Source organism: Hemicordylus capensis, chromosome 2 (genome assembly GCF_027244095.1).
Source record: "Hemicordylus capensis ecotype Gifberg chromosome 2, rHemCap1.1.pri, whole genome shotgun sequence".
NCBI lineage: Eukaryota > Metazoa > Chordata > Lepidosauria > Squamata > Cordylidae > Hemicordylus > Hemicordylus capensis.
Genome location: NC_069658.1, coordinates 346,543,243 through 346,563,341, shown reverse-complemented (window position 1 = coordinate 346,563,341; position 20,099 = coordinate 346,543,243). Strand labels below are relative to the sequence as shown.

The 20,099-nt window shown below is 41.2% G+C and overlaps 1 protein-coding gene across 5 annotated transcripts in view; it reads left to right on the top strand.

The window, feature by feature from the left end:
- The window catches only part of SPOCK1 (SPARC (osteonectin), cwcv and kazal like domains proteoglycan 1), a 904,393-nt gene that overhangs the window by 861,468 nt on the left and 22,826 nt on the right, over positions 1-20,099 (top strand). For all 5 annotated transcript variants that reach the window (XM_053293595.1, XM_053293593.1, XM_053293594.1 and 2 more), the window contains one exon: positions 10,743-10,964. In XM_053293595.1, coding sequence (XP_053149570.1) covers positions 10,743-10,964 — 222 coding nt within the window. The remainder of the gene's footprint in view (positions 1-10,742; positions 10,965-20,099) is intronic.

Here is a 20,099-nt window from a genome sequence, read left to right as displayed (position 1 = left end):
CTGTCCGTATATTCAGTGGCGATATAGCAATGGAGTTTGGACTAGACAAGTGTGCTGCATTAAAAATGAACGGAGGGAAAATAACAAAAACAGAAGAAATAGAACTGCCCAATGGAAGCAACATCAAGAACCTGGAAGAGAAAGAACATTACAAATACTTGGGCATTCTCCAGGCTGATAACATTGCATACACTGAAGTGAAAAGAAAAATGGGAAGTGAATACATCAGGAGAGTTAGAAAAATCCTCAAGTCCAAACTCAATGGCGGGAACACCATACAAGCCATAAACACTAGGGCTATACCTGTTATCAGATACACTGCAGGAATAATAGACTGGACCCAGGCAGAGCTAGAGACGCTGGATCGTAAGACCAGGAAAATCATGACCATCAATCATGCTCTGGACCCCCGCAGTGATGTAGGTAGGCTATACCTCCCTCGCAGCTCAGGTGGAAAAGGAATGGGACTTCCGACAACAAACAAACATCTGCCACACAATATACCAGATATAACTGTAGTCGAGAAGAAAGAAAGAAAAGTTAAAATAATCGACATAGCAATACTAGGGGATAGCAGAGTAGAAGAAAAAGAAATAGAAAAAAATCACCAAATACAAAGATCTACAAATTGAAATTGAAAGGCTGTGGCAGAAAAAGACCAAAATAATCCCAGTGGTAATTGGCGCCCTGGGTGCAGTTCCAAAAGACCTTGAAGAGCACCTCAACACCATAGGGGTCACAGAAATCACCATCAGCCAGTTACAAAAAGCAGCTTTACTGGGAACAGCCTATATTCTGCGACAATATCTATAACAATTGACAATAAAATTCAGCCATCCCAGGTCTTTGGGAAGGACTCGATGTCTGGATAAAACAAACCAGTCAATAACACCTGTTTGACTGTGTAAACAAGAAATTATAAAAACAAGAAATAAATTATCTAGAATTTGGGCAGCAAAGTGGCCAAATTTTCAGATGACACCAAACTATTTAGGGTGGTGAAATCCAGATAAGATTGTGAGGAGCTCCAAAAAGATCTCTCCAAGCTGTGCAAGTGGGCAACAAAATGGCAAATGTGGTTCAATGTTAGCAAGTGTAAAGTGATGCATATTGGGGCAAACCAACTTCACATACATGCTGATGAAGTCTGAGCTGTTGACCAGGAGGGAGATCTTGAGGTCATGGTGGACAGCTCATTGAAAGAGTCAACACAATGTGCGGTAGCTGTGAAAAAGGCCAATTCCATGCTTGGAAAAGAAGGTAGGAATCAAGAGGATATTATGATAATATCATAATGCCTTTATACAAATCCATGGTGTGGCCACCTTTGGAGTACTGTGCACAATTCTGGTCTCCATAACCCAAAAAGGACATTATAGAACTGGAGACAGCGCTGAAGAGAGCGACCAAGATGATCAGGGGTCTAGAGCAGTCTCCTTACAAGGCAAGGCTGCAACACTTGGGGCTCTTTAGTTTAGAAAAAAAATGTCTGAGGAGAGACTTGATAGAGGTCTATAAAATTATGCAGGTTGTGGAGAGAGTGGAGAGAGGTAAAATTTTCTCCCTCTCCCATAACACTAGAACCAGGGGTCATCCCATGAAACTGATTGCCAAGAAATTTAGGACCAACAGAATGAAGCACTTGTTCCACACAGTGCAAAATCAACCTATGGAATTCTCTGCCACAAGATGTAGTGACAGCCACCAGCGACAAATCTATCAGTGAATACTAGCCTGAGGAATCCAGCAGGACTGCTCTTATGCTGAAAATATACCCCCCAAAATTATCTTTGCTCACATGCACACACACACAGAGAATAATGTGAAGAAACAGAAAGCAAGGACAAAGAGATACTTTATGGTTAAGGGTCACATAACCCAAAATATACCAGTTCCTATATTTATCTCAGTTAAAGTTGGGCAAAGCTGGATAAGTGGGGTAGTGCCAACAGATACAGCAAATTCCCTAGGATCCATCAAGTCAGCACCACACAAGCAATTTGTTTCATCCAAACCTCAAATTTCACTTTCCAAAGCCATCCCAATTATAGGTAAACTTGTACATTACAGGATATGGGGCCAAAGAAGGATTTTAGGATATAATTGGTGATGGTGCTATACAAAGAATGAGAGGGATTTGAACAGAGTTGTTGTTTTTAAATGTCCCATCTAGTGGATTTATAGTTGATATGATACCACTATAGGGTGCACTTAGTAACATTTTTTTTACACCTGATTGGTAGGTCTAGACATCATGGAGTTATGCTTCCTGGAAGTACTGGATCTTTTTTTCACTTATATTTTAATATCAGAGACTCTGGTACTCAATCCCTTTATCTGAGGTGTGAAGGTAAAAAAGAAATTGACACACATCTTCTTACCCAAGCAGTTTCTAGCTGCCCAAATTGAGTTGGGCATGGTAAGTACATGTAGGTTGGATGGGGTGTTCTCTAGCAACATAAAGCCAATCAATGATTAATGTATTGAGCTTTACCGTAGAACTAAGAAGCTTTTCTTCAGGCCAAAATTCATGTATATTTTACGTGAAAAATATTCAGCATGAAAGATTACAAATTAGATTTAAGAAGGTTCTGTACAAAGAGTGCCTGTGCCTGTGTAATGCAGGAAGTACTAAAACAACAACTCCTTTCTCGTTATACTGTAATTTTTATAAACACATTTGAAGTTATTATTATTTATTTGCTGCTGTTTTTAAAAGACTACCCAGGATGTTCTGATAAGTTTTATGTAAGTTATCTTTTCTCCTATACGAATGATTTGTTAACTTTAAATGTAGCAAAGTTTTGTTTTACAGCAGCGATGGTTCAATAGAAGATAAGTTGATTGGAATGTATGTTATTGTGTTGTTATACTTAGTCTTTATTCCTTTCTCTGGTCTGTGGTCAGAATAAAAATGCATTCATTCAAAGATTATAAATTAAATGTTCAAATTACAGTGGTATGTGCACAAAGATTCCAAAGTGGTGTGAAACCCACTTTGTAGTGCTACTGAACTGACAGTGCTACTGTCCATTCTATAGTATGGCATCTTTGAGTAGCATTAAATGCCTCCTTGGGCAGGGAAATTGGTATGGAATGGAAGGGGGTAGGATATGAAAATCCAATCATCTTGTTCACCATGAAGTTATTGCAGAGTATGAGAAGATGTAATTTCCTTATTCTTAACACAGGAGGGATTTTTAGGTACTTCCGATCTACTTTTAAATCACTAATTCTGGCAAGAAGCCATGCTGTAGGATGTATTTACTCGGTGGAAGGGACAGTGATGGCCAGTGAAATCAGAGTGGGGGGGGGATGAGAGGTACCTTAAAAACTCCTTACCATACTGCTGACACCTGCCCCACCAACGCACACACCAGGCCTCTGCTCATGGTATTGCTGACCACACAAATGGCCGCCGTGCATGTACAGAGGCTAAGTGAATGCTGTAGGTGGGGCAGGTGCTGCTCAAGGTGCCAGGTAGCACACTACTGTTCCCCACAGCTTGCACGTGCTGGCAGTATGGCCAGTATGAGGTTTTAAAGGTTTTTTACTTCTCGCCACCCTTTCCTGCATTGCCCTCACCGGCCAGCACTGGAAAGGGAAAGACAGACGGGCTGCTGTACAACCTTTAAATAATCATACTCCACTTTCCTGGATTAAATTAATCAATAAATAATCAATAAATTCATTAATCCAAAAATCCTAAGGACATACTTTGAAAAGGTAACTAGACCACCTTATGGTATTATTCAGACATATTTATTATTTGATATCTCCTCAGTAGATTACTCTCAGCCAAATACCTGTATTTTTGAGTATTTTGTCTCAGCTGACATCAGGCAGGACAAAGTTTATGTTGTGGTCTCACATTCACACAGTATCATCTGTAGAGAGAAGTCATGTAGGTCTTCTGACTGGTATAGTTTTCCCCACATGAACATGCCTCTTACATCACCATGGAGAAGGCTATTTGTTTTATAGCTGCTTCTCTCATACACACAAGGAAATCTTAAGTAGATTTAACTACAGCTTTATTTAGCAACAGCTCCATTTTGTCCTTCTCCTATTCCTACCTTTTCTTCTTGACTTCTCCCCACCCTCTCTACAGAATCCCCCTTGGGACATAGGTCCAAACAAACAAAGTGCAAAAGATTACTGAATAAAATACAACACATCTCTCCCCTCTATAACAACCAAAAATTGAATTGATTTAAAATTTAGTGACAAGGTCTCAAAGTCTTTTAGGTAGTCTCCTGTGTCATGCACAATTCTCCAGAGTCTTGGGTTCTCTGGCACAGGAACTGTTTGTTCTTCTGGTATCGAGGATTGTCCGTCACTTTCATCGGCCTCGTCTGCAAGGTCAAAACTGGAGGCAAGATCAAATTCCTCTTCAGTTGCTCTCTTCAGATCAGACTCCTTTCGCTCTTGTCTCATAGTATGCATGCTGGTAACTCTCAAACTGTTCCATTTCTTTCCATCATCCGATAGGACAGAATCTCCTCAGATTTTGATTATTTGGTCCAGAATATCGGGAACATCCCTCACTTTATAAGCAACCATATAACAACCATATAACCACTATAGCAACCATATAACTGCTAACAAAGTCCCCCACCTGAAATGTTTGCTGTTTCACACCCCATTTCTGATCTACATACAATTTAGAGTAAGATGGCATGGAAAGCTCTATCAGTTGTTGCTATTGAGTAAGTTTGGTGGTAGCTTTGTGTCCTTTCAGTAGTTCAAAAGGTGATTTTCCTATTGTAAAATGAGGAGTGGTTTGATAAGCAAATAGAGTTTCATGGATTGCCTCTTTCCAGGGTTGTTGTTGCATAGTAGCCAGTTGTAAACTTTCTTTCACTAATCTGTTCATTCTTTCCATCAAGCCATTCTCTTGAGGATGGTCTTGTGTTTTATCCCATGGTCATGAAAATATTGCTCAATTTCAGATGAGGTGAGCTGTGTCCCATTTTCATTCACCAGTTCTTTAGGAAGACCTTCCCACGCAAAAACTGCAGTTATGAACTGGATCACCTTGTTTGTAGTAATATTGTCAGCAAATGAAACCCTCTGGAACCTGGAATAGTAATCCACCATCACTATAACAAATCTTTTTTTGCAGGTTGGTTATTAAACATCCCCAATATATCCAAAGCAAGTTTCCCCCAGGGACCATTGGGATACTCTGCCTTAATCAGGGGGGAAACGTCTTTGTTGTACATCTGTTGTATGTCTTTGTTGTACATCTTTGTTGTACATCTGTATCTGACATACAGATGTCAGATACAGCACAAACCATACAGTGCCATATAACAATTCCAATGTGTTTGTCCTTATTCACCATTTAGTCAAGTTCATGCCCAGGTGACTTTTATGGGCAATTTTGATCACTTCTGCTTGTAAGGAGGTGGCAAAATGATCCACCAAATAATCAGTCCTTTGCATCGTTCATTGAGAAGAGACAGCTCACTCACTACATGCATGTATGGTTGAAGATGTTCAGGTAACTTGTTGGTACCTGGTTTAAGTTCATTAAGCACTTGAACCTCACTGAGGGCCACTTCGTATTCAGAAGATGTGGTCACTCCATGAGTGGATGAAGCTATTTGTGCAATTACTTGTCCTTCATCCTCATCTTCTGGGATCTCCTCTTGGCCAGGAGGTCAAAATTGAGATAAACAATCTACCATTGTATTCCAAAGACCTGGAAGATAATCCACCTGGAAATCAAAATCCATAAGTCTGGTGATCCGTTTGGCTATTCTTGGGGTTGACTGACTGGATCACCATGTAGTACATAAAGCAGATAGGGGTTTATGGTCTGCCTGTAAAGTGAATTTTCTGCCCCACAAGTAAGTCCTGAAGTGCCTCACTGCCCAGAAACATGCTAGAGCTTCTTTTTCAATGACAGAATATATCTCTCTGAAGCAGAAAGCACTCTGGAAGCAAAGGCAACTGTAACTTCCCTGCCCCGTCTCCTGGGTCAAGACAGCACCCAAACCATATTCAGAAGCATGAGTAGTTACAATAGTGTGCCTGTTGGTGTCAAAAGAAGGCTTTCAGCAATGGCCGATTTGATAGTCTGAAATCTAACCTTGCAGGATGCACCCCAGTCAGTTGCTACATTCTTTTAAAAAAGAAGATGTTCAGGTAAAAAAGAAGATGTTCATTCTTTTAAAAAAGAAGATGAGCAGCTTTGGAGGCAAATAGTCTAACAAATGTAAAGTAATACTCACAGAGTCCTACAAATCATCCAAGTGCATCCTTGTTGTGTGGCTCTGGTGCTTCCTGAATAGCTTTCACCAAGTCTGTTTTGGGATGTACACCACTCTGAGATATTGTGTGACCCAAGTACATCACCAAGTGTGTGCAAAACTGACATTTCTCTGCAGAGATTTTAAGTCTATGTTGTTGATGTATTCTTAAGACTTCTGTCAGTTTAGCATCATGCTCCTCAATGGTTTTGCCATACAATAAAATGTCATCCTGAAAGTAAGTGATGCCATCCGTAGTCCCAAAACTTGCATGCATCATTCATTGAAATACTGGAGCTGCAGAGGTTAATCCAAAGGGCAGTCTTTTGTTTGAAAAAGACCCTCTGGCGTAATGGAGACTGTGAATTTGCAAGAAAATTTGAGCAGAGGAATTTGATGATAGGCTGAAGACTAGTCCAAAGTTGTGAACACGGACATCTCTTTCAGAGTAAGCTGTATTTCATTGATATTGGGTAATGGATGACACTCCACTACCATGATCTCGTAAACATCTCTTAAATCTACATACATTTGAAGAGTACCCTTTGATTTCCTCACAGGAACAATGGGAAAGACCTATGATAGTGTACAAAGAACCAGAATCAGCCAGCATCCACACTTCATGGCCAATAAGTTTAACTTGACAATGTAGAGAAGCAGGCTCTGGGTCTGTCACACTTAAAACTCTGTCAGGAAGTGGTTCGGCTGTCTCATCCCTATCAGTAATGGAGTGGACAGCAGACTTGCAAACCTTACTAAGTGTCCCCCCCCCCCTTTTTTGCACCTGTCACAAGTGACATTCCATGCAGGACAGTGAGCAAGACTGGCTTTATAGGCAGAGTCTCCACATGGGTAGCATTAGTAGCTCCTCCTTTCTTGTGCTGCTGCTTTCTGGGGCAGTGCCATATGAGAAGATTGGGATTGGAAGGATTTAGACTGAACAGCCTGGATTTCAGGAGGTGGATTTTGCAGTACTAAAGAGTGACTTAGCACAGTGAAGAGCATTTTCCACCCTCCTGGCCATCTCTGTAACCTATCCAAGGTACGTTTCCCTTCCAGTAGCAGTTTTTCATGCATTTTGGAGCAGTTTGTTTTCATAACAGTCTGATCTCTAATCATTTCATCAGTAAATTTGGCAAACTCACAGGTTACACTTAAGGCTCACAGTGCTGTGACATACTGATCAATAGATTCATCAGGCAGTTGGGAACTAAAATAGAACTTGTAATGTTCAGCAATCACATGCAAAATAGGGTTGAAATGATAATCTAAGGCTTGAAGAGCAGCTTCATAAGAACTGGCATCCTCTTCCAGGTTGGCAGGAAAAAAGAAATGATTATATATTATTTGGCCTTCGGGTCCCTGGCAGTGAAGCCATATCACCTGCTTTGCTGGAGTAAAATCAGGAGTATGTATGGAGAGGAAGTAATTGCAGAAATAGGGCCTCCATTGTTTCCAGGGAAGAGCAGGTTCACCTGGGGTAAACAAGAAGAAAGGTGGTGGTGGGATCTGAGCCATGCTGCAGTAAGAATCCAGTGAGCAACAAAACTGATAAGGAAAAAGTATGTCCAGGGGTTGTGCAGTTCAGGAAGCTGGAGAAACTATCAGCAGTAGCAATAGTAGAAAGCAGTTCAGGAATGTAGGCCCAGTAATGCAAAGATATGAGGTTGCAGGAACATTCACAAGCTTGGCAGGCTCACACGGTTAGCTGATTCAAAATCTCGTTGCCAAATGTTCTATAGCTGCTTCCCTCATACACACAAGGAAATCTTAAGTAGATTTAACTAAAGCTTTATTCAGCAACAACTCAATTTTGTCCTCCTTTTCCTCCCAACTCCTCCCCCCACACGTTCTACAGGATCCACCTTGGGACAAATGTCCAAACAATAAAACTTCAAAAGATTACTGAATAGAATACACTATTCTATGGTGCATGGAATTTTATGAATGAGTGATTAATATGTTATTGCTGATTCACACATGCAAGTTATCATTTGATGCTACAGGGGATGAACATACAAGCTTTGAGTATCTTAATAGAAAAGTGCTGTATACATATTAGAAATAAATCTATGAACTGGTCCTCGGTGCTTTTGCATCTTAATTCAAGAAATGTCTGTGTTTGATAAATGAGACAAACCATTACTTCTCAGAAGTTACTGGAATTATTAAGGTCCATATGGCAGGCTTCTGGAACAATATAAGCAGGATGTTATATCTATTATTTTTGCACTATTTCTTTTTTGTTATATGAAAGCCCAACCATGTAACAAGCAAGGCACCAGAAAGTTCAGATTCCTGCTCTCACTCCCAACCCTGGATTGTCTTTAGCTTACAGGAAATTGTGTCTTTTTAAAGTAGTGTGTCGTCAAAATAGCATTAATGTTTGCATTACTAAATGATGGTCTTGAGTGACACTGACAATCTTCAACTGGAGTTACAGTTAAAGAGTCCTATTTCCTGTGTGATGCCTTTCCCATCCTTCAGATTAACATTTAAAATAGCAGATAGACGGAATCATTCTGAAAGCCTAGAATGGCACTGCAATCTAAGTGATAGGTTCCCACTCCCCTTTTTACAGTATAAAGCAGCACAGAGAAATGGGGCTTGACATGCAAAAATGTCAAGAATCTGATACCTAACCTCTAAAGGGAACAGATAATTTTCTTTGACACAATATCATGAAATGACATCTTTAGAGAGACAGGAGAGGTTGTTTAGTTGATTGGCCAAAAGCAATGATCAGGGGCACTACATGCTTGCAGCTAGCCAGAATAACATTCAGACATCAGAGAGAGAGAGAGAGAGAGAGCGCATTGCTGTACCTGACTGTACACAAACGTGGTTTTCTGTACATTGCACAGATATTTTTGATGATGGAAGATATTTTTTTAGAAATTAGAGAGTGGTGGTGCAGGTCCAGAAGTGGGATTTGTACCCTACTTTGAGGTTCAGCTGCTCAGGCTTCTGTGGAAGAGAAGTGCAAGTAACCTTTTCTAAATCTTAAACTGGAAGTTTCCACTGGAAAAATGAGTTAATCTTATGATAATACTGCAGCAACGTGTTCAAGATTTTTAAATGCCTCCATTTTAAACTACATGTGCGCACATACACACAATATGGATGTGCACAGAATGGGATTTGCATTCCATTAGGAGCTTGGGACAGAACGCAAATCCCCGAAATGTTCTGTCTCAACAACAGGGCGAGTCAGTTGTCCCAACAGAACAAGCTTGGAATGACAAGCTCAGAATGTTTTGAGTGTTCTGATCGGCATTTTGGTGGGCTGTTTTTCCCTTGCTTCTTGTTTTTGGCACTGGCTTCTGATTGGTTTGCAATATCCTTGCTTCTTGGTTGGCTTGTTATCATAAAAATGATAACATGAACAAGCCAACCAAGAAGCAAGGAGATCACAATCCAATCGCAAGCCAGTGCCAAAAACAGAAAGCAAGGGGAAAACAGCCCACCAAAATGGGCCACAGCCCACTAGGAACACTCTAACTCAGAATGGGGTCATTCCATTCCAAGTTCAAAACAGGCCCTTCATTTGAAGGGCATTCTGTTTTGAGCTTGAAACACTCAAAACGTCCCCTTTTGAGCGGGAACGTTCTGGGCTCGGAATTTATTTTATTTATGTATTTAACATATTTGTATACTGCCCAAAAATGCAAGTCTCTGGGTAGTTACAACTGTTCTGCATTTCCCTAATACACACACATGCTTTTTCCATTAAGTTGGCTTTGAACTGCCTTCTTAACACAGATGATGCAGCTTTTTGCTTCAGGAAGTGTATTGTGTAGATCAGACATTTTAAGTAATGTGAGAGGTGACTAAAAGAATGCAATCAAAGACCTGACATCTTTGATTATGTCCCCTGTTCTCTGATACCAGGCAATGAAATGGAGGCCTGTTTTTGCAAGGTGCTATGGTTCTGCTTCTCCTGAAAATGAACACAAGCAGAGGGAGCAGGGCGAAACCTTGGCACTGCTCTCATGACTGGACCCAGGCTTTGCAGAGTACCACCTCCTCGATCAGCCTTTTGTATTGCATCTTAATTGCTGAGAATTGCTTTGGCAGTAAATTCCTGGCTGAAAAGCACAATAATAAATAAAATGAGTATGTTTCATGTGCAGACTAAAAGACAAGGCAAAATTTCATTCTGAGTGTAAAATGCCTAGACTCTTTCTTGCTTTTCCATCCACGTTTGTGTCACGATAATGAACAGCTTTGACTCGGGGTGTTATCCATCTCTGAGATTTACTTTGCTGCCTCTTTAGTCTATGCATTTCATCTACACTTATTTTTGAATTGAGATCATGTTCCATTTTCCTTCAAGTTAAGAAAGAAAGGTTAAACTAAAATCAGTTTTGCCCCAGTTATCTGCAAATCCAAGAACACAGTCAATTAGCGGACTTATAAAAATATATATATATATATCGTCTGCATATTTGGACTCAGTTGGGTTCTTTGCTCCTGCCTTTTCAGGATTTGACACTAGCATATTACCAATCTGCAAGGATTCGTTGGGCTGGATGTTCAACAAACTGGATATGAACTATGACCTTCTCCTCGATCATTCTGAGATCAATGCCATTTATCTTGATAAGTATGAGCCATGCATTAAGCCTCTTTTCAACTCTTGCGATTCCTTCAAAGATGGGAAGCTTTCAAACAATGAATGGTGCTACTGCTTTCAGAAACCAGGAGGTAAGTCAGCAAATTCATGCTAGACTCTGAAATTCAGTCTATTGATGCTAAAACGTTTGCATGGAAAACAAGCTTGTAAATATTATTAAAAGACAAATATGTGATTAACATTTGTATTACACAAATCACCATGCCTCTTTGGTAGTAAAGTTAATTTGGTTTTTACTTAATGTACTTAAAAGATTTTTCAGGAGACCCTTCAGAGAACACTTCCAGAATGGAGAACAGTCAGAATTAAGATAAACGGACATAAAACAGAATAAAACACTCACAGAAAAACTACAATAATGAGGTTGGACCACTGAGGCTGATGGGCTTTGAGTATCATATTGAAGCATGCTAGGGGTCAGAATCTGCTAGGGGCTGGGATATGCTGAAGGCAGCTGCTGAAGGCCCATGGCCTTCAACTTTCATCTCTGGGCGGTTAACAGTGATATAAAAACAATTAAAACAAATATAAAAGGTTAAAACAGTTTAACAATTTAAAAACAGCATAAAAATATGTATCCATCGTCTTCATGTGCAGTGGCAGAGCAATTCTTTCAGAGCCTTTCAGGGTAGGAGGGGGACAATGGAGAGCAGTTTGTCTAGAGCTCCTGAACTTTGAGTCTGTCTATTTATTTATTTATTTATTCGATTTCTATACCGCCCTTCCAAAAATGGCTCAGGGTTAGGGTTAACACAGAGAAATAACAAATAAATACGATAAACAAAATGGATCCCTGTCCCCAAAGGGCTCACAATCTAAAAAGAATCATAAGACAGATACCAGCAACAGTCACTGGAGGTGCTGTGCTGGGTAGGGGTGGATAGGGCCAGTTACTCTCCCCCTGCTAAATAAAGAGAATCACCACATTAAAAGGTGCCTCTTTGCCAAGTTAGCAGGGACATACATTAGGGATGTGCATCGAACCAGTTCAGAGGCCCATAAAGGTTCAAGCGGCAGGTGGTTCTGCCGGTTCAATGGTGGGTGGGTGGAGCTTTAAGAGCGGGGGAGGATGCACTCCCCCGCCTGCTGGGTTTCCCCTGCCGGCACTCGGTTTCTGAAACATCCATCGGGGTGGCAGCATACCTCCCTGCCGCCCCCTTCGTTACATTTTCTGGAAGTACCCGGAAGTAGCAGATGCGCCTGTGCTGGTTCCGTGCACATCCCTAATATGCATGTGTTACACATGTTCAGGTAACTATGGTGAAACAGAATGAGCAAGGTTCCACTCTTCCTCTCCCTTTCCCAGCAGGGCCTTGGCCACACAAGGCTTTATACCTGAACAGAGAGGTGGAGTACAGCAAACACTTAGGGCAGGCCGAGCTGGAGCAAAGTTCCACTCTTTCTCTCCACTTCCCCAGAACACCACCGGTTATTAATTGCACTCTAAGTACACTACAAATCAGTTGAGAGGTGTTAACTACATACATGGTTAAGTTGCAGATGTTGATGTGCTCAGTAGCCACTGGTACCTTAAAAAAATGGGCCTAGTGACTAAGGGCCAATTTTCTGGATTGCTACAGGGCAGGAAGCAATATGAGCTCCCACAGGAGATATTGTTTGCTCCCATATGAGCCTTTGTTTTGGGACATACCCACTGCCTTCTCTTACTCCCTTAATTCTCTACTTTGTTCCTCTCCCAACTCTATTTGTTCCCATAGCTCCACTATACTTTCAGTGCCACTTAGACAACAGTGCTCTGTGCACTTCCAAGTTGAGGTGAAGGTGGGTTAGCACCAGAAGCAGAAGGACTGGCCACTCTGTGCTCCTTTCTTATGCCTTCCTTTTAGCTCAGGTGGACCTCCTCACCAATAGCTGCTTGAGAGGGCTCCGAATGAACCTTGAGCCATCTCAGACTTGGGAATGGCTCTTCCCTGGGCGGGCGGGCGAAGTATTGGATAGTATCTTGAAAGAATTTATAGAATTTGCTGTAGCTGCTATGCTTAGGCTGTTTAGTATCATCTTTCTTCCTAGTTCTCTCATTCAAAAACATATATTGGGATATGGAGATTTCTTCTTTTTCTGTTGCTGTACTGTAACCTCATTATTTTAAAGACATTTTATTATATAAAGTTGTACTAAGCACTGTCAAAGTGTTACTATAAAGTTTTATAAAATAATTTATAAACAATATTGTAAAATGAGTATCCACCCACGTTGGAATGTTTATGACAAGTTAAAATATTCACACATGATCAATATCTGACATAGATTCTAATATTAATTAATAAATCAAATTAATAATAATATAGAATTTAACACAGGTCTCCACCTCAGGAATGTTTCTTGAAAGTCAAGCATGCAGTTAATTTGATTAATTTAATTAAGTCCTACCATGAAAATAACCTTTCTGAATTGGCAAGCGCAAATTGACTTTTCCATTTGCCATTAATCGTCACTGCCATCAGTAAATACAAAACTGGTTCTTGATAATCATCTATAAAATGTGTGTGTGTGTATGTGTGTGTACTGGTCAAGCAAAGCATATTTGCACAATGGTTTTGAAAAGTTTAAATGTGATTTTTCAATTAAACATACCTATGAATAAGGCTGAGAGAGATCCCTGCCTGCAACCTTGGAGAATTCGCTGCCAGCCTGTGTAGACAATACTGAGCTAGATGGACTAATGGTCTGACTTGGTAGAAGGCAGCTTCCTATGTTCCTGTGAAACCCTCACATTTGGTAAATTTGTGGTAGACGAGCCATTGGTTTCAATGGCAAATGGGGTTAAGGGAATCGTGGTCACAAAGCGACTGAAAACAAGGTTAAAAATTGAAAGAATTGCCCCCTAACCTGCAAAAATGACCCGCTGAACCCCTGGAAATTGCCCCCTGGAAATGACCCTCTGACCCCCCAAATTACTCAAACCCCCCCTTTAAAAAAAATTGGCCAAACATTGGGTACTCAGGTAGCGGTTGGCGAGGGCAATCACAATTTCCCAGTCTCAGATACTCAAATCGGTGATTGGGAAAACTGTGATAGGCAAGGGATGATTGTACTTCAAAACATAGACCAATTTCTTTGACATGTTCCAGAAGATTGAGGCATCTGAAGCAAGCAAGGACATCTTTCCTTATATGGATATATTTGAACACCATTACTTAAATATTTTATTCATAATCAGGGCCAGATTAAGCTAGTGCAGGGCCTGTAGCATATGTTATAAAGGGGCCCTAAATTTTAAAAAATGCACATAAATATTAAAACTTAAATTATTTACTTGCATATTAAAGTAATTCAATTTTTTCATTTGCTATATTTTGGAGTATGGGAGACCAAGCCACAAACTCACACTTACTACTACAACAGTGAACATTTATATACCATTTTTCAATCAAAATTCTCAAAGTGGTTTACATAGAAAAATAAAGAGTGGATAGATGATTCTCTGTCTCCAAATGGCTCACACTCTAAAAAGAAAACTGTGATAGGCACCAGCAACAGCCACTGACAAATGCTGTGCTGGGCCTTCTCTTAAAAGGCATATTTAGCAGAAAAGGGATATTTTATCTAACATGGACCAAATAAAACAGGTAAAGTTTTAACTTTAATTCCCAGTTGGAAGCCAGGCATGCGGGGCCCTCGAAAACATGGTGCCTGTAGCAAATGCTACATTTGCTACTATGTTAATCCGCCATAGTTCATAATCCCAAAGGAAAAGATTTCACCATACAGATTTTTAATTAATTTATTTTTTTGTGGGGGGGAGTAGTCTTTCAGGGGAAAACTGGGCATTTTCTGAACATTTCTGGGTTTTCCCCAGGCCTTCTCATCTCTAGTCTTACTGACTTTAATACTCAACTAAGAAGAAAAACATCAACTAGTACTCAACTAAGAAGAAAAATTGGTTCACTTTTAAGAACCAATTTTCATCTTTTATATTCTAAAGAATCAGATAAAATGCCAATAAACCAGTTTTATCATCATTTAATTTATCAGCAGATGTATTCCCAAATAGATTTATAAATCTGATTTAAATCCAAAGTAGACAGTTGAATATTTGCTAAATATAAAATAATATCACTTCATATAGACTCAGTTTAAATTCATAGGACTAGTTCAGATATTACACAGAATCTCGGTTTATTTTAAGTAACCTAGGTTACTTTTATCATGGAACCATATACCACTCCATGGCACAAACTGCTCTTTATTTATGGATGTTTAATCAGGATCCGAGACCTAGGTTTGAAGTTAGCTTGTGTTTTTAGGTTAAGCTTAACCTTAGCTCCACATTGGGCACATTTAACTGCGGTTCAACGGACCTGCAGTTTGCCTCCAGTCCCCTGGTGCACTCCCAGATGATTGCAATCTGCAGTCTGGGGGGACTGAAAAGGGGCGGAGCTGGCTGTGCAGGCTTCCTCTGACCCATGAAGGAAAGCCGCTCCAGCCAATTGAATTCCAGCAGCAGCAGGAGCTTCCTCCCTTAACTCTGGTTTGGGTGAGAGTAAACTACTTGCCCAAACCAGAAGACACGCAGCCTCCGGAAACTCAGTTTGGTAAGTGAACTTTACTTGCAACCGAGGGTTCAATCGTAGGTTTGGGGGATGAATCAGAATAGCACTTGGATCTGGGAATCACAGTTCTGATAATTTGAATGTCACAGAGGGACAACCTGAGGTGGGTTTGTCTCAGGTTTCCCGTGATGTCCAAAGGTGGTCAATATGTCCGAAGCTACCTGCAGATTACACTGTAGGTTGTTTCTTTGATTCCTTCCTCCAAGGCCTGCTGCTCACAGAGATGCTAACGCAGTGCAGCAGTGAAACATAGCCACTATAGGCGGCAACAGTTTCTCACTAATTCCAGCTTTAAACCTCCCCAGTCTGCCTAGAAATGGCTTATCTTATCTTTCCATCCTTTGTCTTTCAACAAAGTTGCTGAAAGGTTTCACATTTCCTTTTAGATTTATTTCATTTAAATGAAGTAAATTCACTCATCCAAATTGGCTTAGGGAGGTTCACAATGAGAAATAAAACCATTTAGAATTTTAACTTAAAACTCATTAAAACAATTCAGAACTATTTAAATATTATTAAATGCAATTAAAAGCCAAGCTAAAAATATAGGTCTTCATGGCTCTCTTGAATACCTCTAGGGAAGATAGACCTCTTATTTCCATGTAGAGCATGTTCCACAACTTAGAGGCAGCTACCATGAAGGCCCAGCTTCAAGTTGCCACCAGACGAACTGGTGGCATCCAGAGATAGAACTCTAATGATGTTGATGATAAACAGTGAAGATCTTGCAGATCTTCTCAGATAACCCATTCAGGGCTTTAAAAGGAATCACTAGTACTTTATATTCTGGCCTAAACATATCAGCAGCCTCTGCAGCTGTTTAAGGATGGGCATGATATGGTCTCTCCAGGTTATCCCAAAGACCAATCTGGCTAGAATCCAAGGCTTTTAGCAAGGACAGTGCCTTACAAGCACCAACATAAATGCTCGTGACCCATCCTGTTGTGATTTTTACCCTGAAGCAAAACATAACAGAAGGCACATCAATCAAGTATTTTGCTGATTTGGTTAGGAGCAGCCACCATTTTAAACCCATGCCTACCTCAGTCTGTCTCCACTCAAAAGGGGATCCAGTCCCACTCCTGTTAAATGCATTGTTAGCTTTCTCTGCCTCCCTCTACAGATCCATATTAGAGCTGAAGTCTAGCAACAGCCCATTGTTAGAGCAACAATACAGAACAGGCTGTGCTGAAATCCCTTTACCAATCCAGTTTTTCAGTCCCTTGTATCTTGTATGTATCCTTTACTAACAAACCAGAGAGAAGCTGAAAAGCTCTTTTTATGCAAATGCTGGCTAGTCCAGTGGAGCTTCATTACTCCCCCCTTAACAAAGAGGGATTGATGCAAGTCTCTTGTAGAGAGGAAGGTTCCATAGACCTTTCAGTTAACCACATGGCAGCAGAGAAAAGTTGAGATAGCTCAGGTCTGATACATGAGAGCTGAGGAAAGTCCAAAGGGAAATGAGGAACATGCATTTAAGAATGAGCTTTCCCTTTGGGCCACCATATAGCTCTGCTGACCAGATTATGCCTTCTCTTTCCATTCCATACTTCTAATACTCTGTGATAGTCCTTCCCTAAAATCCTCTCTCTCTCCCAGTTAACATGGCATCCACAGAAAAATTTCCTCAGTTTCTCCATCCACTCACAACTCTCCCTTTTCTGTGTATCTTGTCAGTCCATCAGGCAATCTAATCTAATTACTGTTAGGATTGCCTTTATAAAAGTTTAGATTGCCTTCTAAAAATACTCTCTTTTGCCTGTTCCCTCTCACCATGTAAACGCAGTTCACTGGTTTGTAAATCCTGCCCTTCCATTATTTCAGTCCCCCTTCTGGCTCCTTTCCTCAGACTCCTGCTGTCTGATCAAATAGCCCATTCAAGGATTCCTCTCACATCCTAATTTCTTCCAAATCTCTAATGTCTATTGGATTCCTCAATAGATATTAGTATTGCTTTCTGCTAGTCTTGAAGTGGGCCTGTAGAAGGAAGAGGAAATTGATAATAGCTCCTGTGTTTCCATCACCTTAAGTGGTGCAGCGGGGAAATGCTTGACTAACAAGCAGAAGGTTGCTGGTTTGAATCCCTGCTGGCACTATATTGGGCAGCAGCGATATAGGAAGATGCTGAAAGGCATCATCTCATACTGCACCAGAGGAGGCAATGGTAAACACTTCCTGGATTCTACCAAAGAAAACCACAGGGCTCTGTGGGCACCAGGAGTCGAAATTGACTTGATGGCACACACTACCGTTTACCTGTTTTTCCAAGGGAGCTTGTATCCACAGCCCCTTTCTAATTGGACCAATGATGAGAAAGTAATTGATAAAGTGACACCTTGCCAGCAGCAGAACAGGGCAAAGCAGGTTGGGTCAGGCTCTTCATGGGAGGGCAGGAAAGGAGAAAGGACCCAAATAAAACCAAGATAAAACAAACCAAATGCTGGTAGTTTCTGACACCTATTTAGGTTTCTTAAATAAACCTTACAATAAACCTTGGCTCCATGTGACATCTGAGCCAGCCCATCCTCAAGTATCTGAATTTCTTGAATCCTGTTTTCATTTTTTGGGTAACAACATGAGGTGTTTAAATAGTAGCTTTGTGGTGATGCTTTTGGTTTTTTACAGAAATCAGGAAGACAATCTCCACAACCTCCAAGACACATTCTTCAAAATATGTTCTTCTCTCTAGTTTTCTATTTGCCTTTTTTCTCTTCCTCTGCTTCTTCCATTGCCATTTTTATCATCCCACAGTTTGTTCATTCTCCCTTCTTTACCATACACTCATTCTATCAGCTTGACATTCTGTATTAGGGGTGTGCAATTCGGATTTTCGAACCCAAACCGAACCGAATTCGAACCCGAACCGAATCACCCCTGTTCTGTTCTGTGCCCGAAATTTGGCCCATCCGAATCACCCCTGATTCGGTTCAGATTCGGATTAAATCCGAATCTGAATCAATTCGGATTAAAAAAAATGGGTCCCAGGGGCAAAATAGTGGGGTGTGGTGGTAGTACCTAATGGGTGGAGGCTACCACCCAAATTTCAGGGGGGGTGGGCAAAGGGCTGATTTTTGGCAAATTTTTGAAGTTTTAGTGTCTTTGGGGCAGATCGGGGGCATAGCGTGGGATCTGGACAAAAAGAGCGGGGGGATTGGTAGTGCCTAATGGGTGGAGGCTACCACCCCTATTTCAGAGTGATTGGGCAGAGGGCTGATTTTGGGGGAAATTTTGAAGTTTACACATCTTTAAGGTTTTCCCCCATTAGGTAGAATTGAGGGTTTATTGCTTCACGTCGGTGGGAAAGGGGTGGCCTAGAGTGGTGTGGGGTTGGTGGTAGTGCCGGGTAGGGGCAAGGAAGCTACCTGAATTTTTTCAAAGGATTTGGGCAGAGGGCTGATTTTTTGTAAATTGTTGAAGTTTACGCATCTTTAAGGTTTTTCCTCATAATAAGCTATAATGGAGCTTTCAGCAGCCCCATAAGTGCACTTGGGGGGTGCTGGGGTGGCCCAGAGCGAGTGATGGTGTAGTGCACATAGGGTGCCAACCACCGCCAACCACCCCCATGGGTTTCTAACCCATGGGGTACAGGGTTCTGTTGTTTCTGAGGTATTCTGAGTGTGGATTCTATGATAGCATTCAATGAGACACCATGAATCCACTCTAATTTGCTATCATAGAATCCACACTCAGAATACCTCAGAAACAACAGAACCCTGTACCCCATGGGTTAGAAACCAATGGGGGTGGTTGGGGGTGGTTGGCACCCTATGTGCACTACACCATAACTCGCTCTGGGCCACCCCAGCACCCCATGAGACCTTTTTTCATTGAAGTCAATGGGAGGCAAAAAGGCGGGAAATTCAAAGAGATGTCAAACTTGAAATGGAGGAGGAAGAAGAAGGCAAGACTGGCACTTCTCTGGGGCACAAAATGGAGGTCCGAAACACTCGAAATTTTCAGACCCAAAACAGGGGTGATTCATTTCGGGTCTGAAAATTATCGGGGGACATTGGGGGTGATTCGGTTCGGCTCCGAATCACCCGAAATTGATCGTTTCGGGCACAGATTGTTCTGTGCCCGAAACGTTTTGCACATCCCTATTCTGTATACCTTTCTAATCCTAGTTGCCTTCTTTCCTCTCTTTATCATGCATTACTTTCTCTACAACCTTGTTTTCGTCCAACATCCTTCTTAGACGCAATTCCTCTTTCCCTCTCCATTCTGTACTAACTGTAAAACCAGATGTGTGACAATCCAATAGTGTGGCTCAAATACTACTCTTAAAATCTTGGCTTTGAACTAGAGTCTCTCAAGCAGAACTCTTCCCATGCAACAAGACTACCACCCCTCCCTCCTTCCCTGTAGCCCCTGGTGCATCAGATAGAGACACTCCGAAGAGTCAGGGGAACTATCTGGAATAAGATGGGGTGGGCTTCTGCAATAGGATGGGGGCACTGGAGGAAATTGTGGATACAATTTCCGAGTTCCCGAGTTCAAAGCAGCCAACCAGGAGGAGAGAACGGACAATGTCCTGATGGGGACCAAGGCAGAACAGGTGGGTGCTCTGGAAGCACAAAGGTCAAGTCAAACCTTGCAGAAGAGAGAAAGAGAGAGTAGCCCTGTTCACAAATT